The sequence below is a fragment of the Aquarana catesbeiana genome, linkage group LG06 (assembly GCF_042186555.1).
Source record: "Aquarana catesbeiana isolate 2022-GZ linkage group LG06, ASM4218655v1, whole genome shotgun sequence".
Classification (NCBI taxonomy): Eukaryota; Metazoa; Chordata; class Amphibia; order Anura; family Ranidae; genus Aquarana; species Aquarana catesbeiana.
This window is the reverse complement of record NC_133329.1, coordinates 99,100,626-99,123,873: the sequence shown is the minus strand read 5'-3', so window position 1 is coordinate 99,123,873 and position 23,248 is coordinate 99,100,626. Positions and strand designations below refer to the sequence as shown.

The 23,248-nt window shown below is 42.3% G+C and overlaps 1 protein-coding gene across 1 annotated transcript in view; it reads right to left on the bottom strand.

Moving 5' to 3' along the window:
• The window catches only part of PRKCB (protein kinase C beta), a 323,981-nt gene that overhangs the window by 65,924 nt on the left and 234,809 nt on the right, over nucleotides 1–23,248 (bottom strand). Inside the window, exon 9 of the mRNA XM_073636508.1 lies at nucleotides 9,366–9,512. Within this exon, the coding sequence (XP_073492609.1) occupies nucleotides 9,366–9,512 (147 nt within the window). The remainder of the gene's footprint in view (nucleotides 1–9,365; nucleotides 9,513–23,248) is intronic.

The following is a 23,248-nucleotide window of genomic DNA, read 5'->3' as shown; positions in this document are numbered from 1 at the left end:
TGACAAGGAGGAGAGGAGCTGGCAGAACAACAAGGGAAGATGAGGCGGTACAGTCCGCAGGACAAAAAGGAGAGAGAAAGCGAGAATGTGCCGGTAATTCACAGCTGCTTTGTTTGTGGGGATGCTGAATTTAACCAACTCTTAACCAAGATGGCGTCATGAAAAATTATAAATGTCTTTGGATTTGTAATCCTCTATAAAATAATAACACACATATACAGTATCTCACAAAAGTGAGTACACCCCTCACATTTTGGTAAATATTTTATTATATCTTTTCATGTGACAACACTGAAGAAATGACACTTTGCTACAATGTAAAGTAGTGAGTGTACAGCTTGTATAACAGTGTAAATTTGCTGTCCCCTCAAAATAACTCAACACACAGCCATTTAATGTCTAAAGCTGGCAACAAAAGTGAGTACACCCCTAAGTGAAAATGTTCAAATTGGGCCCAATTAGCCATTTTCCCTCCCCAGTGTCATGTGACTCAGTGTTACAAGGTCTCAGGTGTGAATGGGGAGCAGGTGCGTTAAATTTGGTGTTATTGCTCTCACTCTCTCATACTGGTTACTGGAAGATCGACATGGCAAAGAACTCTCTGAAAATCTTAGAAAAAGAATTGTTGCTCTAAATAAAGATGGCCTAGGCTATAAGAAGATTTCCAAGACCCTGGAACTGTGCTTCAGCACGGTGGCCAAGACCATACAGCGGTTTAACAGGACAGGTTCCACTCAGAACAGGTCTTGCCATGGTTGACCTAAGAATTTGAGTGCACATGATCCGCTTCAAATCCAGAGGTTGTCTTTGGGAAATAAACATATGAGTGCTTCCAGCATTGCTGCAGAGGTTGAAGGGATGGGGGGTCAGCCTGTCAGTGCTCAGACCATACACGTCACACTGCATCAAATTGGTCTGCATGGATGTCATCCCAGAAGGAAGCCTCTTCTAAAGATGATGCGCAAGAAAGCCCGCAAACAGTTTGCTGAAGACAAGCAGACTAAGGACATGGATTACTGGAACTTTGTCCTGTGGTCTGATGAGACCAAGATAAACTTATTTGGTTCAGATGGTGTCAAGCGTGTGTGGCGACAACCAGGTGAGGAGTACAAAGACAAGTGTGTCTTGCCTACAGTCAAGCATGGTGGTGGGAGTGTCATGGTCTGGAGCTGCATGAGTGCTGCCGGCACTGGGGAGCTACAGTTCATTGAGGGAACCATGAACGCCAACATGTATTGTGGCATACTGATGAAGGGCATAATCCCCTCCCTTCAGAGACTGGGCCACAGGGCAGTATTCCAACATAACCTCAAAGACACCTCCGAGATGACCACTGCCTTGCTAAAGAAGCTGAGGGTAAAGGTGATGGACTGGCCAAGCATGTCTCCAGACCTAAACCCTATTGAGCATCCTCAAAGGAAAGGTGGAGGAGCGCAAGGTCTCTAACATCCACCAGCTCCGTGATGTCATCATGGAGGAGTGGAAGAGGATTCCAGTGGCAACCTGTGAAGCTCTGGTGAACTCCATGCCCAAAAGGGTTAAAGCAGTGCTGGAAAATAATGGTGGCCACACAAAATATTAACACTCTGGGCCCAATATGGACATTTTCACTTAGGGGTGTACTCACTTTTGTTGCCAGCGGTTTAGACATTAATGGCTGTGTGTTACGTAATTTTTTTTAGGGGACAGCTAATTTACTCTGTTATACAAGCTGTACACTCACTACTACTTGTAGCAAAGTCTCATTTCTTCAGTGTTGTCACATGAAAAGATATAATAAAATATTTTCAAAAAAGTGAGGTGTGTACTCACTTTTGTGAGATACTGTATACACAGGGAAAAGGTACTGAACACGCTAACTGAAATTTATTTAATACATTGTACATAACCCTTTGTTGGTAATGACAGCTTCAAGATGCCTCCTGTATGGAGAAACTAGTCGCATGCGTTGCATGTGATTTTGGCCCATTCTTCCACACAGTCTTTAACCACTTCATGTAAATCCTGTATAATAATAAATCGCTCAACCCATACATTGGTACTTTGACACTAAATACCGGGGTTATGGTAGCAGCTAGCTGCCATAACCCCGGTATTTTCGGGAGCGGCATGCGTTTCTCTTGAGGTTAAAAGTGGCCTCTGCGGCAGATCCCCCACCCGCCGTGTTCCGATAGTCTCCGCCGCTTACCGGACCCGCCAGTAACGGCAGAGACGACCGCGTCCTCTCCCGTTGATGCCTGGCTGCCAACTGAGGGAAAGATGCTCCCCGCTCGGCTCCATGGCATGGGAGGGCGTAAGCGACGTCAAACATCACTTCCGCTCATAGCTCTTAAAAGGAGAATTTTTTTTATTGCATTTTAGTGTAAATATGAGATCTGAGGTCTTTTTGACCCCAGATCTCATATTTAAGAGGCCCTGTCATGCTTTTTTTCTATTACAAGGAATGTTTACATTCCTTGTAATAGGAATAAAAGTAACCCAATTTTTTTTAAGCTGTCAAAATAAAAAACTAAAAATAAAATAAATTAGAAAAAAACGCATACGTGAGTAGGGCCTGCATATGAAAACGTTGTTCAAACCACACATGAGGTATCACCGCGATCGTTAGAGCGAGAGCGTTAATTCTAGCCCTAGACCTCCGCTAACTCAAAACTGGTAACCTGTAGAAATTTTTAAACATCGCCAAGGGAGATTTTTAACGGTAAAAAAGTTTGTCGCCATTCCACGAGCGGGCGCAATTTTGTGACATGTTGGGTATCAATTTACTCGGCGTAACATTATCTTTCACAATATAAAAAAAATTGGGCTAACTTTATTTTTTTAATTAAAAAAAGTGTGTTTTTTTCCAAAAAATGTGCACTTGCAAGACCGCTGCGCAAATACGGTGTGACAAAGTATTGCAACGACTGCCATTTTATTCTCTAGGGTGTTAAAAAAAAATATATTGTAAACAAGTGTAAAAAAGAGGCTCGGGGCTGAAGTGGTTAAATCTTGAAGGTTCCGTGGGCCTCTTTAATTCTTTCCATAGATTTTCTATTGGATTCAAGTCAGGTGATTGGCTGGGCCATTCTAGCAGCTTTTTTTCCTGTCTATGAAACCAATTGAGAGTTTCCTTGGCTTGGTGTTTGGGATCATTGTCTTGCTGAAATGTCCACCCTTGTTTCATCTTCATCATCCTGATAGATGGCAGCAGATTTTTACCAAGAATGTCTTGGTACATTTATCCATTCATCCTTCCTTCAATGATATGAAGTTTGCCAGTACCGTATGCTGAAAAAGAGCACCACACCATGATGTTCCCACATCCAAACTTCACTCTTAGTATGGGGGTGCTTTGGGTAGCCGTGCAGTGCCATTTGACCTCCAAACATGGTGTGTATTATGGCATCCAAAGAGTTGAATTTTGGTCATATCTGACCAGACTGTATCCTCCCAGTATTTCACCGGCTTGTCTAAATGTTGCACAGCAAACTTTAAACGTGCTTTAACATGTTTTTTCTCCGGCAGTGGAGTCTTGTGTGGTCAGCGTGCATACAGGTCATGGCTGTTGAGAGTGCATTACTTATCGTTTTCTTAGAGACAATTGCACCTGCTAATTCCAGGTCTTTCTGAAACTATCCAAAAGTGGTCCTTGGCTTTTGGACAACTCTTCTGATAACTCTTTTCAGTCCTCTGTCAGAAATCTTGTGAGGAGCACCTGGTCGTGGCCAGTTTATGGTTAAGTGATGGTCATTCCATTTTTGGATTATGGTCCCAACAGTGCTCACTGGAACATTCAGAAGTTTAGAAATCCTTCTGGAACCAATGCCATCAGTATCTTGAGATAGTGCTTTGCTTTTACGCAACATAAGATGATTTTTGTGTGACACCTTGGTGATGAGACACCTTTTTATAGGTTATCGGTTGAGACTGAACCAGCTGATATTAATTTGCACTGACAAGGGCCATTCCATTTTATTACACATAACTTCATTTCTGAACTTATTTGTTTTGGTTTCTTGGTGTGTGTGGGTTGCATGGGTTGTTACCGACATGAAAATTTCATGTCAATAGCACCTTTAAAAATATATTTACCTAGATAAATGGTGACGTGTTCAATACTTATTTTAACAGCTGTATATAATTAGGTAAGTGCAGAATCTTTTAGTGCTTTTTTTTTTAATAAGCAAATAATTTTCCAGGCTACTGGAACATTTCTTACTGGGAGAACACTTCCTGTTGCAGACTGACAATGCTATCCCACTGCCTTACAAATAGCAGCAGCGTTGTCTGCCTACTTTGGAACCCCTGGCTATTGGCCTCCTTATCAGGGCTATCAGACAGGCGCCCTATAAGAAGTAATTTATGATGAAATGCGTCGGACAGAGCCCTATGCTGACGTCACCAGGTAATCATAAGCGAGCATTCTTTTAGGTTTTTTTTTTTTGGCGGCTGGATTTTTTTTTTTTACAATGCGCAATTGTCTACAGTGGAATACAAGTGCAATATCTTTTATTAAAGCTGTTTTTTAAAAGTTATTACACTATATGTATGGAGCGTGTTTTGTTTCCTCTGAGAGAATATATACTAGAAGTCGGAGAGGCTATACAAGTGTAAACCCGGGTTGCGCACCTTTGAATCTCAGGTGCCTGGTGGCTGGATTGATTCAGATACAGTCGCTCAGTGATGATATAATCCAAATGTTTTGGATGCAAGTGTCTTGACTTCTCTTTACACAGGGTCAAAACTAGCTGGTAAGCGTTCATCTGTCCCTAATGCCCTGTACACACGATAGGATTTTCCAATGGAAAATGCGTGATAGGACCTTGTTGTCGGAAATTCCGACCGTGTGTAGGCTCCATCACACATTTTCCATAGGAATTTCCGACACACAAAGTTTGAGAGCTTGCTATAAAATTTTCCGACAACAAAATCCGTTGTCGAAAATTCCGATCGTGTGTACACAAATCCGACGCACAAAGTGCCACGCATGCTTAGAATAAATTAAGAAACGAAAGCTATTGGCTACTGCTCCGTTTATAGTCCCGATGTACGTGTTTTACGTCACCACGTTCAGAACGATCGGATTTTCCGACAACTTTGTGTGACCGTGTGTATGGAAGACAAGTTTGAGCCAACATCCGTCGGAAAAAATCCATGGATTTTGTTGTCGGAATGTCCGACCGTGTGTACAGGGCTTAAGGCCGGTGGCTGAAATTTACACAATCGAAGCGGATCACTTTACACTATATGAACTTTATTGTTTGATATTTTGTTGCGGTTCACTAGCATATTCTATTTGCATATTATTTTGAAATATAAATGTAGTAATAATCATGTAACTGATTTAACAGATATTTACGATATGTTTTATACCATATGAATTTCGATGTTTTGCAAATTTCTGTTCTAGTTCACCAAGACGATTTTCTGTATGTTATTTTGCGACATCAAGTATTAATTTTAGAATTAGCACAACAGATATATTTATAATTCTATCAGACAGGCAGCCCAAGGGCTCCTTCACAGCGGTACATTGCATTAACACACTGTAAAACAAGTTTTAACACGTATTAGAGCAAATGCACAGCAATGTACAGTGAGGGAAAAAAGTATTTGATCCCCCTTGCTGACTTTGTACGTTTGCCCACTGACAAAGAAATGATCAGTCTACAATTTTAATGGTAGGTTTATTTTAACAGTGAGACAGAACAACAAATAAATGCAGAAAAATGCATTTAAAAAAAAGTTATAAGTTGATTTGCATATTAATGAGTGAAACAAGTATTTGATTCCCTATCAGCAAGATTTCTGGCTCCCAGGTGTCTTCTATACAGGTAACGAGCTGAGATTAGGAGCACTCTCTTAAAGGAAGTGCTCCCAATCTCACATTGTTACCTGTATAAAAGACACCTGTCCACAGAAGCAATTAGATTCCAATCTCTCCACCATGGCCAAGACCAAAGAGCTGTCCAAGGAAGTCAGGGACAAGATTGTAGACCTACACAAGGGTGAAATGGGCTACAAGACCATCGCCAAGCAGCTTGGTGAGAGAGTGACAACAGTTGGTGTGATTATTCACAAATGGAAGAAACACAAATTAACTTTCAATCTCCCTTGGTCTGAGGCTCCATGCAAGATCTCACCTCATGGAGTTTCAATGATCATGAGAACGGTGAGGAATCAGCCCAGAACTACACGGGAGAATCTTGTCAATGATCTCAAGGCAGCTGGGACCATAGTCACCAAGAAAACAATTGGTAACACACTACACCGTGAAGGACTGAAATCCTGCAGCTCCCGCAAGGTCCCCCTGCTCAAGAAAGCACATGTACAGGCCTGTCTGAAGTTTTCTAATGAACATCTGAATGATTCAGAGGAGAACTGGGGTGAAAGTATTGTGGCCAGATGAGACCAAAATCGAGCCCTTGGCATCAACTCAACTCGCCGTGATTGCAGGAGGAGGAATTCTGCCTATGACCCCAAGAACACCATCCCCACCGTCAAACATGGTGGTGGAAACATTATGGTTTGGGGGTGTTTGTCTGCTAAGGGGACAGGACAACTTCATCGCATCAAAGGGACAATGGATGTGGCCATGAACCGTCAAGTCTTGTTTGAGAATGTCCTTGAAAATGGGTCGTGGATGGGTATTTAAGCATGACAATGACCCAAAACACATGGCCAAGGCAACAAAGGAGTGGGTCAAGAAGAAGCACATTAAGGTCCTGGAGTGGCCTAGCCAGTCTCCAGATCTTAATCCCATAGAAAATATGTGGAGGGAGCTGAAGGTGTGAGTTACCAAACGACAGCCTCAAAACCTTATTGACTTGGAGAAGATCTGCAAAGAGGAGCGGGAAAAAATCCCTTCTGAGGTGTGTTCAAGCCTGGTGGCCAACTACAAGAAATGTCTGACCTCTGATTGCCAACAAGGGTTTTGCCACCAAGTACTGAGTCATATTTTGCAAAGTCAAATACATATTTCACTCATTAAAATGCAAATCAATTTATAACTTTTTTGAAATGTGTTTTTCTAGATATTCTTGTTGTTATTCTGTCTCTCACTGTTAAAATAAACCTACCATTAAAATTATAGACTGATAATTTTTTTTATCAGTGGACAAACATACAAAATCAGCAGGGGATCAAATACTTTTATCCCTCGCTGTATGTAGTTATGTGTGGTATGCTGCATTTCCATAAATTTTAAATAGAATCAAATGCAAGACACTGCAGAAAACATGTGTTGTAATGCAGCACTGAACACTGATGTAAACAATCTATATACTACATTATGAAAAATGTGGCAAGCAGCATTCTTGGGATGCGTTGTAGTCCATTCAAAATGAATAGGCCTCCTAATGCAAAACATGTACAAGGTGCAATATTGTGCATTTATCAACTCAATGCACTGTGTGATTGAGCCCTAACAGCCAACTGAAGGAGCATGCAAAGCAGGCTCACAGTGATGCTGATAACTGCAAGGCTTTGTAAGCCTACAAAAGGAAGTGCCGTTACTGGCAAAATCCTTTTCCTTTTGAAATTTACGCATGAAAATTGTAAACAGTGAGGCACTATCCACATACTAAAAAAAAAAAATTAGACAGTGGGTTTACCTAAAATTTTAAACCTTACAATTTCCTCTTAACACCAACCCTAAAAATCAGCTTTAGCACTTAAAAGTGTTACTAAACCCACAACAGTAAAATCAGTCTATCAGTATATTCAGTAAAGCATGCTTGTTCTACTCACGGTAGAACCTAAGGGGTTAATCCTGTGCATTGGGTTTAAAAAAAAAAAAAAAAAAAAAAGCAGTTTGATCACGTCTTTTCTGATCCTCCCCTTCTTCCACAGTCCCCAATCCATCTCCTGATAGAACGGTGCCCTTGGGGGCACTCTGCACATGCTCAGTTTGGTGTGCATTGCTAGAAGAGTTTTTTTTTTTCTTGGGACAGCACTGTCCAGACAGAGGGTGAGGGGTCCTGCAGCCTCGTAGGACAGTCTAAGGAGAATGAAAACTTTTCCTGCAAGCTTTAACCAGTGCTCAGTCAGACACTGATAGAAGTCACAAGACTGCTACATACCGTTAATGAGAAAAGGTATTTTAGCAGTTTATATTTACTAAAATAATTGAATTTGTTCTGTGAACCGTGGGAGACCAGATATAGTAAATGCAGGGTCCTGGGTAACACTTCAAGCCTCAAATCTCTTACCCATTCTAAAACTCCTAAGCCTTGATCTAAACACTAACCCTATGCTAATTCTTCCCCTAATCCTTGAATGTGCTTGTAAAGTCAGAAGATTTTGTTATCTTAATGCATTTTATGCATTAAGATAAAAAAAACCTTCTGTGTGCAGCAGCCCCCCTTAATACTTACCTGAGCCCCATCTCTCTCCAGCCATGTCCAGGAGTGCTTCGGCCATCCAGGACTCTCCTCCTGATTGGCTAAGACACAGCAGTGGCGCCATTGGTTCCTGCTGCTGTCAAAGTTAGTTAGCCAATCAGGAGAGAGAGTGGGGGTTGTGCCGACCCAGGGCTCCATGTCTGAATGGGTACACGGAGCTGCGACTCAGCCCCTATAGCAAGCTGCTTGCTGTGGGGGCACTCATTAAAAGGGAGGAGCCAGGAGAGCCAAAGAGGGACCCAAGAAGAGGAGGATTTGGGCTGCTCTGTGGAAAACCATTACACAGGGCAGGTAAGTATGACATGTTTATTATTTTTAGAGGGAAAAAAAAAAAACAAGACTTCACAATCACTTTAAGGCTAAGTTCACCTTTTTTTTCTAAATTCCAGCTCCCCTATTTACCAATATACGATTAATGTACTTCTGTTGCAGAAAAGATAAAGCTTTCTTAGTATTTTAGGGAAGCCTTACCTGTCCAGCTACAGCTTGCTCTATAGAAAAGTTCATGACTTTCTGGTATGTAAATTTGGGACAGGGTGGGTGGGAACAATTTCCTGGAGGAGGAGGGCAGAGGCATGGTGTGTGTGCTAAGGAGGTGAGCTGGTGAAATCTACATACCAGGAAGTCAACTTTTATATGGAGCAAGCTGGAGCTGGACAGGTAAGGCTGTCCTAAAATACTAAGAAAATGTTATCCTTTTTGCAACAGAAGTATAATAATGATATTTTGGTACACAGGGGAGCTGGAATTTAAAAAAAAATGAACTTAGCCTTGAACACTAAAACAAATAGCAAATACAAATAAACCAACTAACTGAAAGGGTAAATTGCTGAAGATGTCCAGCTACAACTTGTGCATGGTGGTAGAGTATGGATCTGGGCTGAGGATGCCAACCTGTTGTCAAATATTTAACATTCCACACGACAAGAAAATGTAATATAACCATGTCACATAACCATTAACTTGTGTTATTTTACTCACCTTCCCAAAGCTTCCTTTGCCCAGAACTTTGAGGAAGTTAAAATCTGACACTTTCACACGGTCTCTGTTGCCGTTGCTGTCGGTTTTGGGCACGGGATTCCCTGCTTTTTCTTCCGCCGCTTTGGAGCTCGGCCCAATTCTGGCTCTCTGTGTACAACAAAAACAAACCATGCACTTAAAAGCTGATTAACAAGCTGTAAAGTGGATCATATATTATTTGTTACTGTAGGTGCAGCCCAGAAACTTTGCCTTTCAGACACTGATTCTTGTGTGTCAAAGTGTAGTCTACAGAAAGCTGTACAGTTTCATACACAAATCAGATTAGAATGTCAGATTGCAGCTGTCATTTTCTAGGATAGGATTATATTTTTCTTGTGGCCACACAAGCCTAAATTTCCAAGTGGTTTTGATTGATTATAGGTACCGCCTGCAATTATCTAGACATGTAAGAGTTAACTGATAATGAATATGATGAATATTCTCATCTGATTCGTGTGGCCAGCCTAAGGCTCGGCACACACCTATGCAGTTTGCTTTTGATCTGTTTCTACAGTTCTTTTTGCTATGCATTAAGTACAGTATAAAACTTCTGCCTTTAGAACCACTCACTTCCTGCCCAGGACTACATGTCCCATGAAGCATTGCTCCTCACACATTCACAAGTTCTCAGGCACTTACTGACATGTATGGACGGTGTACTGAGCTGTATGTGTGCTGCACTGTATTTCCTGATATGTAAACAAATAATGCATTCTGTATGCAGGCCAACTAATCGGCTGGCTGATTAATCGATTATGAAAACAGTAATTGATTAATTTCATAATCGATTAGTTGTTTCAGCCCTAATCTCCACACTGTGCACTGTGGTCCCAAATTCTGGCTGCTACATCACTAGTGTGTACCTACAGTTCTGAAGGTGTAGAGTAGTAAAAGAGATCATCAGATTAAACCACAGCTCACAGCAGGCACACGTAGAAAGTGTTGGATGCCTAAGATCTTGCCCAAGTGGTGCTTCCAATTATGCAAGAGAGCAAAGTCTGAATTCCCCAGTGTGGGTATTGGTAAGCATTGGACAAGTATTTTAAAGAGGAGCTGTTGTCTGTATACAGGTATCCTAACAGAGTTTACGTCCCCAAAAGTCTACCAATTAAACTATGACCCTAATTTAACAGTCTCACAATTTTCTAGAGCATAAAATTATACGATCAAATAGCATCCTGAATATTCCGTCCATGAAAATGATCTTTAAAGCAGGGCCCAAAGTCTTTGGATGAACTCCTCTTTCATCATGAAAATATTAGTTTTACTAGCTTTAGAAGAGAAAAATAGCAACTATTACACAAATAAGCATCAACACTGATATTTCTCAGACCTGCCACGTCTCTTTGAAATGCAAGCACTTGTGTGGAAGTTTTTAGCCCCCGCTGCGCACCTCTAATTGCCCCCATGGGGATGTAATCGGCCATCCCAGGGCTGCGGACACGGCAGAGCCCTGCTTAGTTCCATTTTAATTTTTCAGAAGTTTAGCCATATTGTGAAGGCAGGAGGAGGCAGGAGAGGATTCAGTGTGCCATGAAATTCCATTAGCCTGATTCCGAGCGCTTCAATTTGTTGGTCGCTCACAGCTCTCACAGATAACAGGCTCCCGAGCAATCTCCCAGTCACAGCTCTGGCTAATTGGTTATTGCAAGGCTGTTTGCACCCACGTTTCAAGGTCACCAGAAGATCACATTTAAAAAGCCACCGTTGCGTTTGACAGCAGCCGGCCTGATGAAATCTAAGGTTTGTTTAATGGCAGGGCAAGATTTTAACCTGCATTATATAAAATTCTAATTAAGAAAAGGTGTTACAATTTCCTTGCTGATTTTTTATTTTATTCATCTCTGAAACATGGACAAATTGTGCACTGCTTCGATGAGCGCATAGAGCCAAAGAAGGTTTACGGTCTACTGAATCAATTGCACTGGAAAAGAGTTAAAGTGATTGTAAAGTCTCCTTTTTTTTCTCTAAAAATAACAAACATGTTATACTTACCTCCTCTGTGCAGTTGGATTTGCAGAGAGCAGCCCAGATCCTCCTCTTCTTGGGTCCCTCTTCGGAGCTCCTGGCCCCTCCCTCCTGTTGAGTGCCACCACAGCAAGCAGCTTACTATGGGGCACCCGAGCCACAGCTCCGTGGGTCCATTGAGACACAGAGCCGTGGTTCCGCCCCCTCTCTCCTGATTGAATGACAGCAGTGGGAGCCAATGGCGCTGCTGCTGTGTCTCAGCCAATCAGGAGGGAGAGTCCCAGATGACACTCCTGAACATCACTGGAGGAAGACCGGGCTTAGGCAAGTATTAGGGGGGCTGCTGCACACAGAAGGTTTTTTATCTTAATGCATAGAATGCATTAAGATTAAAAAACCTTCTGTCTTTACAACCACTTTAAAATAAGTTGAACTTCATATAGATTGATCCAGTAGTACATAAACATCTGTCATTATATTAGACAGACATTTAGATAGATAAGACTTCTACTCCACTGTGCAGCTCATTTTGCACAGAGTGGCCCCTGAACCTGCTCTTCTGGGGTCCCTCGGCGGCTCTCGAGGCTCCTCCCCACATTAGATAACCCCCTGGGAGAAGCGCTCTCCCAGGGGGGATTACCTTGCAGGCGCGCTCCCAAGTCCAGCATTCCGTGTCCATAGAGGTCAAATGCAGGGCTCGGCCCCGCCCCCGCGTCATTGGATTTGATTGACAGCAGCGGGAGCCAATGGCTGCGCTGCTATCAATCTATTCAATCAAAAGCCGAGAACCCTGGGCAGAGAGACAGTGCGTTCCCGTGGGTCAAGTTCCAGGGCTCAGGTAATTAAACAGTGGGGCTGGAGGGCCGGTCATTGCCAGGTGTTTTTTCACCTTAATGCATAGGATGTATTAAGGTGAAAATACACCTAAGTTTACAACCCCTTAACCATTAAAGTTATCCTTTATAGTAAGCCTCTTACCCTGTTGATATATAATTAAGTTGCAACACCAGCACTCTAGTATGCAAAGTTCCACTGACTTGCTTCTGATTAGTGTGCAAGAAAATTGTTGTTAATATGAACATAAAAATGATGTTCCTGTTGGCCCTGCATTGTAGGTGATGATGTTGGGGCTGCAGCAGAAGCAAACAGTGCCTGCTCCTTTCAGATTCGGAAATAAGGCAAATATTTCTCTCTATTTAATTCTTCTAGAATAAATAGGCAATAAAGAGATAGTAAACCAACTACGAAAAAGAAAAAAAAAAAAAAAACGTTCTCCCTGCAAGTCAAGGGCATAAAGTGCTAGTATGCATCACATACTAATACATTGTGAAAGACGTAGCTTAAAATGAAGCCCTGCTCCAGCAGCCCGCTGTCACCACTGCAGAGGCTTCCATCTTCACTTGGTCTTTCTTCTGGGTTCGCGGGTTGCAGCCGATTGAATGGCCGAGCCATGATGACACCATTCCCGCTCATTAACATTGGAGTCACGGCACAGAGCTCTGAAGGAATGGCACGGCCGTTCCTTCAGAGTGCATGCACCGGTGATGTCACTGGCTGCTGTTCACTGGAATGTCCCCTTAATGATGCATGTTTAGGAAATATTTGCTTTACCCACAGGTAAGCTTTTTATTAAGCTAACCTGTAAGTAAAAATCAAATTGTGGCGTTTACTACCACTTTAGCCACTTGCCGTCCTCAGGCCGCTTAGCTTGGTACCATTTTTTCAGCCAGCTTCTGGATATCCAGTAAAAGTTATTCGTGATAAATCCTTATGAGGGGGTGGGGCAACACAAATGTAATTGTTTGTAAGCCGACGGTAGATCAGTGGTCTACAAACTCTGGATGCAGCCCTTTGGCTTGCCTTTATCTGTCCCTTGGGGCACAATTCCTCCCCACTGATAGGACTAGGAGACACTATTCTGCAAACTGATAACAATGGGGTGCCATTTCTCCCACTGACACCAACGATGGGGCACTATTCCTCCCCCTTGTAGCGATGTTTACTCCCACTGATGCCAGAAACATTTCCACTGCTGCTGGCCACAGTTTGGCCCCCCTAAAGTCTGAAGGACAATAAACTGGCACTTTGTTTAGAAAGTTTAGAGACCCCTGCTGTAGATCATAAGCATATCTAAACCCCAAAACAAAAATGTAATATACTGCAGGTTACGATTCCACAAATGTGGCTGCATTGTTTTAAGAAATTTTGTGGCAAAGAAAAACTTGGAGCATGATCAAACAGAGAGGTGGGACCTAAAGGACACAGGAAGCCTTTGCCTTCAGGAGGTTCTACAGCGATCAAACTGAGGGGGGGGTAATACAGCAAACCCTAACAGGCCCAAGAAAGAACAGAACTTGGGACTGCTTGCAAGACCTTACTTTTGAAGGCTGCCATCACATGAAACTAAAACAACCACCTGGTAGAACTTAGAGAATGTGTAAACAGAAGACCAGGTGGCCATTTTGCAAGTCTGGGAAACTGTTGCTTGATGCCGAAAAAGCCAATACAGATCTAGTAGAGGGCACCTTACCAGTAAAGGGTGGAACCTGATCATTGAGACCAAAAGCTTGGATGATGATCTGTCTGAGCCACCTAGAAATGGTGAAACCAGAATACGGTGCACCCTTAAAGGGTAAGTAAACCCAAGAAAATGCAGCATATTGCAGCTTACAGTCCTTAGATGTGGTGGCATTATTTTTCTTTTTTCATGCTAAAAACCTTTTCAACAAGTACAGAAAATACCTGTTGATCTAGGTGTTTTCTGCAAACTAACAATGGCTCTGTAACAGAGATGGTGTTGTTCGTAGTCCAGGTTGACAACCTTGGTTTTCTCCCTAGATAAAGTGGAGGGGTGATGTAGCCACCCAGGGACAGGATTGCAGGATTACCAGTTGAAAATAAAGCAAAGGAAGCTTGGAAAAAAACCTAATGCAGCCACCATACCAGTAGTAAGCTGCATTGCATTTTTTATTTAGGGTTTGGTTACACTTTAAAGCAAAACTACATTGCATCTGAGCACCACAAACCAAAAGCACTACCTTCATTCATTTTTAATAATCAAAAGCAAACTCCCCCATCCATTCATGTCTCCATGTTATTTTTTGGAGAAATCATTTAGAAAAACACCTAGCATTTCTGGCCGTGGCCATCTTGAGCAAGGGCAGATAATTCATGGAATCCTTTTGCCCTTAGCTCAGGCATACAAACAGGAGGGTGTGTGAGCTGTGAAAACCCCTCCTGAAGACTCCTGGGAACTATGACATAATTTGCCTAAGCATGGAAACTAGTAATAACTAAAGAAATGTTCCACTTTAAGGGACCATCTATAGTGAAAAAGGGAATCTCTTTCCAAAAGAAGAAGCAAAGGTTGAGAGACTCTCACAGACCGAACCACATTCGGATAATAGAGGGAAATTTTTCGGGAACTGAAACCAGACAGTATTGGAAGTTGTCCTGGTTGAGGTGAAAGGCTGAAACTACCTTAGGCAATGTGCAAATGTGTTCCTAAAAAAGGTATATAGAACTGAATGGGACTTTAATTGTGCCTCTAAGAAGTATAAATAGATGAAAAACAATTAATGAGAAGATACATTATTTTATTCAGTATAAAAACAGTTAATAATACATTACAGTTAACATGGTTGAAATGGATTCAGGGTGTGCAAATCCCCGATTTTAACAGAGTTATAGCCTACGCGTTTTGCGGACGAGGCCGCTTCGTCAGGGCCTTTGAGAATGGCACAATGTGATCACATGTAGATTCTACAAATAAGACATCAATTAATATTGCATAGATTTAAAGAGTTACATCAGTGTAGGCAAGAAGTCCTTAGGCAAGAAGTCCTGAGCCTCAACACAATCTTGTCCTTTTGCAAAACCAGAAAGGGTTCCTTAACCAGTTGCCGAGCGCCACACGACGATGTACGTCGGCACAATGGCACGGGCAGGCAAAAGGACTTATATATAAGTCCTTGCCTTCCCGCGGGCGGGGGGTCTGATCGGACCCCCCCCCCCCCGGTGCCTGAGGCGGTCGGCTTCTGTCTGGGAGCGTTTAGATGTGAGGGGGAGGCCATCCATTCGTGGCCCCCCCCTCGCGATCACTCCCAGCCAATGAGAATCTTCCTCTGCCTCTGTATAGTAAACAGAGGCAGAGGAAATTATGTCATCTCTCCTCGCCTCGGTATTTTCCGTTCTGGCGCCGAGGATAGAAGACATAGATGTTAGTGCACAAACACTACACACGCAGAAGAACACGCCAGGCACACATTACACCCCCCATCACCCCCCGTCACACTGACACCAAGCAGTTTTTTTTTCTGATTACTGCATTGGTGTCAGTTTGTGACAGTTAGTGTGGTAGAGCAGTTAGTGTTAGCCCCCTTTAGGTCTAGGATACCCCCCTAACCCCCCCTAATAAAGTTTTAACCCCTTGATCACCCCCCGTCGCCAGTGTCACTAAGCGATTGTTTTTCTGATCGCTGTATTAGTGTCACTGGTGACGCTAGTTAGGGAGGTAAATATATAGGTTCGCCATCAGAGTTCTATAGCGACAGGGACTCCCATATACTACCTAATAAAGGTTTTAACCCTTTGTATGCCCCCTTGTTAACCCTTTCACCGTTGATCAACGTATAACTGTTACGGGTGACGCTGGTTAGTTAGTTTATTTTTTATAGTGTCAGGGCACCCGCCGTTTATTACCTAATAAAGGTTTAGCCCCCCTGATCGCCCAGCGGTGATATAACTTAGGTTTTAGGGTCAGATAGGGTCTGCGTCGCCCCAGTACCGCTAACACCCACACACGCAGCATACACCTCCCTTAGTGGTATAGTATCTGAACAGATCAATATTTGATCCGATCAGATCTATACTAGCGTCCCCAGCAGTTTAGGGTTCCCAAAAACGCAGTGTTAGCGGGATCAGCCCAGATAACTGCTAGCACCTGCGTTTTGCCCCTCCGCCCGGCCCAGCCCAGCCCACCCAAGTGCAGTATCGATCGATCACTGTCACTTACAAAACACTAAACGCATAACTGCAGCGTTCGCAGAGTCAGGCCTCATCCCTGCGATCGCTAACAGTTTTTTTGGTAGCGTTTTGGTGAACTGGCAAGCACCAGCGGCCTAGTACACCCCGGTCGTAGTAAAACCTGCACTGCAGTAACACTTGGTGACGTGGCGAGTCCCATAAGTGCAGTTTAAGCTGGTGAGGTGGCAAGCATAAGTAGTGTCCCGCTGCCACCAAGAAGAAGACAAACAGGCCTGTCATGCCCATAATGCCCTTCCTGCTGCATTCGCCAATCCTAATTGGGAACCCACCACTTCTGCAGCGCCCGTACTTCCCCCATTCACATCCCCAACCAAATGCAGTCGGCTGCATGAGAGGCATTTTCTTTATGTTCTCCCGAGTACCCCTACCCAACGAACCCCCCCAAAAAAGATGTTGTGTCTGCAGTAAGTGCGGATATAGGCGTGACACCCGCTATTATTGTCCCTCCTGTCCTGACAATCCTGGTCTTTGCATTGGTGAATGTTTTGAACGCTACCATACACTAGTTGAGTATTAGCGTAGGGTACAGCACTGCACAGACTAGGCACACTTTCACAGGGTCTCCCAAGATGCCATCGCATTTTGAGAGACCCGAACCTGGAACCGGTTACAGTTATAAAAGTTACAGTTACAAAAAAAGTGTAAAAAAAAACAAAAAAAACAAAAAAAATATTAAAATAAAAAAAAAAAATAGTTGTCGTTTCATTGTTCTCTCTCTCTCTATTCTCTCTCTATTGTTCTGCTCTTTTTTACTGTATTCTATTCTGCAATGTTTTATTGTCATTATGTTTTATCAGGTTTACTTTTCAGGTATGCAATTTTTTATACTTTACCGTTTACTGTGTTTTATTAACCATTTTTTTGTCTTCAGGTACGCCATTCACGACTTGAGTGGTTATACCAGAATGATGCCTGCAGGTTTAGGTATCATCTTGGTATCATTCTTTTCAGCCGGCGGTCAGCTTCCATGTAAAAGCAATCCTAGTGGCTAATTAGCCTCTAGACTGCTTTTACAAGCAGTGGGAGGGAATGCCCCCCACCGTCTTCCGTGTTTTTCTCTGGCTCTCCTGTCTCAACAGGGAACCTGAGAATGGAGCCGGTGATTCAGCCAGCTGACCATAGAGCTGATCAGAGACCAGAGTGGCTCCAAACATCTCTATGGCCTAAGAAACCGGAAGCTACAAGCATTTCATGACTTAGATTTTGCCGGATGTAAACAGCGCCATTGGGAAATTGGGAAAGCATTTTATCACACTGATCTTGGTGTGGTCAGATGCTTTGAGGGCAGAGGAGAGATCTAGGGTCTAATAGACCCCAATTTTTTCAAAAAAGAGTACCTGTCACTACCTATTGCTATCATAGGGGATATTTACATTCCCTGAGATAACAATAAAAATGATTAAAAAAAAAAAAAAAAAACTAAAGGAACAGTTTAAAAATAAGATAAAGCAAAAAAAAAAAAAAAAAAAAAAAAAAAAAAAGCACCCCTGTCCCCCCCTGCTCTTGCGCTAAGGCGAACGCAAGCGTCGGTCTGGCATCAAATGTAAACAGCAATTGCACCATGCATGTGAGGCATCACCGCAAAGGTCAGATCGAGGGCAGTAATTTTAGCAGTAGACCTCCTCTGTAAATCTAAAGTGGTAACCTGTGAAGGCTTTTAAAAATTTATTTATTTTGTTGCCACTGTACGTTTGTGCGCAATTTTAAAGCATGTCATGTTTGGTATCCATGTACTCGGCCTAAGATCATCTTTTTTATTACATCAAACATTTGGGCAATATAGTGTGTTTTAGTGCATTAAAATTTTAAAAAGTGTGTTTTTTCCAAAAAAAATGCGTTTGAAAAATCGCTGCGCAAATACTGTGTGAAAAAAAAAAAAATGAAACACCCACCATTTTAATCTGTGGGGCATTTGCTTTAAAAAAATATATAATTATTGGGGGTTCAAAGTAATTTTCTTGCAAAAAAAATAATTTTTTCATGTAAACAAAAAGTGTCAGAAAGGGCTTTGTCTTCAAGTGGTTAGAAGAGTGGGTGATGTGTGACATAAGCTTCTAAATGTTGTGCATAAAATGCCAGGACAGTTCAGAACCCCCCCCAAATGACCCCATTTTGGAAAGTAGACACCCCAAGCTATTTGCTGAGAGGCATGTCGAGTCCATGGAATATTTTATATTGTGACACAAGTTGCGGGAAAAGGACAAATTTTTTTTGCACAAAGTTGTCACTAAATGATATATTGCTCAAACATGCCATGGGAATATGTGAAATTACACCCCAAAATACATTCTGTTGCTTCTCCTGAGTACGGGGATACCACATGTGTGAGACTTTTTGGGAGCCTAGCCGCGTACGGGACCCCGAAAACCAATCACCGCCTTCAGGCTTTCTAAGGGCGTACATTTTTGATTTCACTCTTCACTGCCTATCACAGTTTCGGAGGCCATGGAATGCCCAGGTGGCACAAAACCCCCCCAAATGACCCCATTTTGGAAGGTAGACACCCCAAGCTATTTGCTGAGAGGTATAGTGAGTATTTTGCAGACCTCACTTTTTGCCACAAAATTTTGAAAATTGAAAAAAAATATTTTTTTTTCTTGTCTTTCTTCATTTTCAAAAACAAATGAGAGCTGCAAAATACTCACCATGCCCCGTAGCAAATAGCTTGGGGTGTCTACTTTCCAAAATGTGGTCATTTGGGGGGGGGGGGGGGGGGGGTTGTGCCACCTGGGCATTCCATGGCCTCTGAAACTGTGATAGGCAGTGAAGAGTGAAATCAAAAATTTACACCGTTAGAAATCCTGAAGGCGGTGCTTGGTTTTCGGGGCCCCGTACGTGGTTAGGCTCCCAAAAAGTCCCACACATGTGGTATCCCCGTACTCAGGAGAAGCAGCTGAATGTATTTTGGGGTGCAATTCCACATATGCCCATGGCCTGTGTGAGCAATATATTATTTAGTGACAACTTTTTGTAATGGGCTCAACATGCCTCTCAGCAATTTCCTTGGGGTGTCTACTTTCCAAAATGGGGTCGTTTGGGGGGGGGGGGGGGGGGGTTGTACTGCCCTGCCATTTTAGCACCTCAAGAAATGACATAGGCAGTCATAAACTAAAAGCTGTGTAAATTCCAGAAAATGTACCCTAGTTTGTAGACGCTATAACTTTTGCGCAAACCAATAAATATACGCTTATTGACATTTTTTTTTAAAGACATGTGGCCGAATACATTTTGGCCTAAATGTATGACTAAAATTTAGTTTTTTTGGATTTTTTTATAACAAAAAGTAGAAAATATCATTTTTTTTTCAAAATTGTCAGTCTTTTTCCGTTTATAGCGCAAAAAATAAAAACCCCAAAGGTGATCAAATACCATCAAAAGAAAGCTCTATTTACGGGAAGAAAAGGACGCAAATTTCGTTTTGGTACAGCATTGCATGACCGCGCAATTAGCAGTTAAAGCCATGCAGTGCCAAATTGTAAAAAGTGCTCTGGTCAGGAAGGGGGTAAATCCTTCCGGGGCTGAAGTGGTTAAAGCAGTGGTCATCAACCCTATCCTTAGGGCCCACCAACAGGCCAGGTTTGCAAGATAACTGAAATACATCACAGGTGATATAATTTGCTGCTCAGTGATTGCAGTATTCTAGTCTGCCTCTCCCCAAGGTAATACATAAAACTTGGCCATTCACACTAGCGCGTTTTTTGATGCATTTTGCAGAAATGCACGGGAATTTTTTAACATGGGTTCCTATGGAACATGTTCACATCAATGCCTTTTTGTTTCTCTGCATTTTTGGAAAGGGTCGGGGACTTTTTTTCATGCAAAAAGCAGCGTTTTGCATGTAATGGATTTCAATGGACAAGCATCAAAAACGCAAGTGCACAGTTTTTGCAGCGTTTTTGCCGTTTTTTTTTTTTTCTTTTTATTTTTTTAATTTTTTTTTTAGACTGTAAAAAAAAACTGTAAAAAAAAAAAAAAAAAAAAAACGCAAATCGCGGCAAAAACGCAGCAAAAATGCTGCTCAAAAATGTGGCAAGCATGAAAAAAAAACCTCCAAAAACGCTCAAAAGCAACATGCATAGGTGTGAATCGAGCCTAAGTGGGCCCTGAGGACAGGGCTGATGACCACTGCCTTAAAGGATAAAGCTACCAGTTCAGACACTTGCCTTGCAGAGGTGATTGCTTTAAGAAACACAGCCTTGTGGGTGAACAGTAGACACAAGAATGTCTCTAATTGGTTTAAACGGTGGTTCCTGAAGCAAAGGACAAACCACATTTAGATCTCAGGAGTCACATGGGAATGAACAGGGGGAGCCGGAGCTACATGGGAAACTCCTTGCACAAAGGTCTTGATCAAGGAAAAAAAGGCCAACATTCTGAAACAAGATAGAAATGGCCGAAACCTGATGCTGAGAACCAAGACCCAGCTTCAGGAAGGAGAGGACTTGCCCCATGAAAAAACTCCTAGGGTGGAACCTCAAGACTCCCAACTGAAGCATGCCTGCCATGTCCAGTGATGTACCATGAGGAAGGTAGCCTTCCTAGCTTTTAGCAACATAGAAATCACAGTTTCAGAGATGCTCATCTCTTACAAAAGCCATTAAACCCAGCAACTGTGAAGCAGGATGGTAATCCAGTTCTTGAGACAGAAGATCCTGAAAATCTGACAGAGCCCACGGAGGGCCTACCAGGAATCTTACCAGGTCCTCATGCCACATCTGTCTAGGCCAGTCCAGAACAATGTGGATCACTAAGAAGAAAAAAAAACTGAGGCATGCTGGTAGTAGAATGGGTAATCCAGGACTAGTCTACAGTTTGCCAGTGTCCAATTCTCCTGTAGGCAGCTGTATAACCTGAAAGTTAAAAGACTCCCAGTGTTCCTCAATGGATGAGAAAAAAAAAAGAGCTTACAGATTGAAGATGACATCGCTTGCGCTTTCAGTTTATCTCACAGGAAGCAGCAAAGACACTGCATTTGTGTCAAGATCAAAGGGTAGTTTTCTGTATCTGCAATACTCTTAGTCAAAGAAAAAACGATAAAGAAAACTAATGCAGGACCCCATGGCAAAGAACTGGTTAGTTCCAATATTACATTTTTGTTCTTGGGTTTAGAGACCCTTTAAACAAAATTTAATACAGCATGTAAGTATGGACAGCCAATATGTGACAGCTAGAAATATTATAAAGTTCAGCTTGGGTAGTAAATTACCATTTATTTTTTCTTAAACATCTGAGAAAGTAACTCTTTTGTATAACAGAATGGAATTATGGGTACAAAAAAAAACCAAAAACCTTCATTCGTACGAAGACTTGCAGCGAGATACATTCTAAAACAAGAAAGGATCTCTGTATATTTCTGAATGTCACAAAAAATGCTCCGGCTTCCTCGTTCCCTTTTAATGACACTTTAGGGTGGAAGGAAACCCGGGCCTGTGTCTGCTTTGATTCCCTTTTCAAAAGGCACATTCCGCTTTTATACCAAGCGAGCCTGCAAGTCACAAGTAGCTGTTTGGTTTCATGAAGACAAATTAGTTTGGAAGCCTCAAATGCGCCAGGCAGAACTTCAACAAAAGAATGCCTCTAGAGTTGTTTAACAAAGAAAAGGGCTCTGTATTTTTTTTTTTTTATCCTTTTTCTTTTTTTTTTTTAACTTATCAAGACCGAAGAGGGAACTTCAAACACCCATCATCTGATGAGGCGCCGGGAGGCTGCTGCTTAAATAATGTTCCTGGGGATTGGAGACGGGAGAAACTGAGAAGCGAGTGCGATCTGACAAGCTGCAGAGTGGAGTCCCTAGCTGCACCTTCTCCGGAATGAAATATCCATTTGTGATGACTTGTGACAGGCCCTGGAAATCCAAAGTAATGCACCAACCTTCTCTCACAGGCAGGGAATTCCTGACATTCTGCTCTACAGCCAGGAAACCAGGACAGCCCCACACAAAGAGTTCACCTCTTTATTGAGGAACACCTCTAGCAAAGTAGCAGAATACACAGTTCAAACTATAGATCAAATATAGCAACTGTTTTAACTGGTTTAAGTATATTCTATGTGGTTGTGTGGGACATTCCGTGTGACAACACTTTTGTGCCCCTGCTTTTATATCTCCTGAGAGTTTAGACCAGGTTTCTCAACAAGGTGCAAAACCAAAAAAACACAGAGCAAGTATGATGTGTTTATCTTAAAGCAAATGCAATCATTTAGAACCACTTTAAGGACCAATGATGACATTTAGCAGATGGAAGTGGGCATGCATGTACCCTTGACTACAGAAGCTGGCCAAGATTTGAACAACAGTGCTCTGTAGGTTTGGATCTCCTGGCATGCTGTGCAATGTATGTGACCGTTCATTCAAGCAACGCAAAGTGCCTGCTTTTATATCTCCTGACAGTTTAGACCAGGGTTTCTCAACAAGGGTTCTATGGAAGTCTAGGGTTCCTCCAGGAATTGTTAGGGTTTCCTTGAGCAATTTCTGCCTCTCAGATAAGTTCCCACTGACACCATTGATCTTTTTAGCCATCTGTAAGGGGAGATTCTTCCCAATGACCACAAGTGTAAAAAGCATTCTTCCCGCTGACCATCACACTAATGTATCAGGAGTTGTAGGTATAGTCATTTTTAGCAGGAGTTCCCTAGACTGAAAAAGTTATTTCAAGGATTCCTCTATGTTGAAAAGGTTGAGAAAGGCTGGTTTAAAAAAGTTTTCATAGGCATAAATATTTTTTTTTGTCTACTGGCAAAGACACAAGAAGGCTCATGCCGTGCAATTTATAAAGTGGTAAAATCTTTGCCGCATGTGTACAGGAATGTCTCCCTGGTAACTGCCTGAAGAT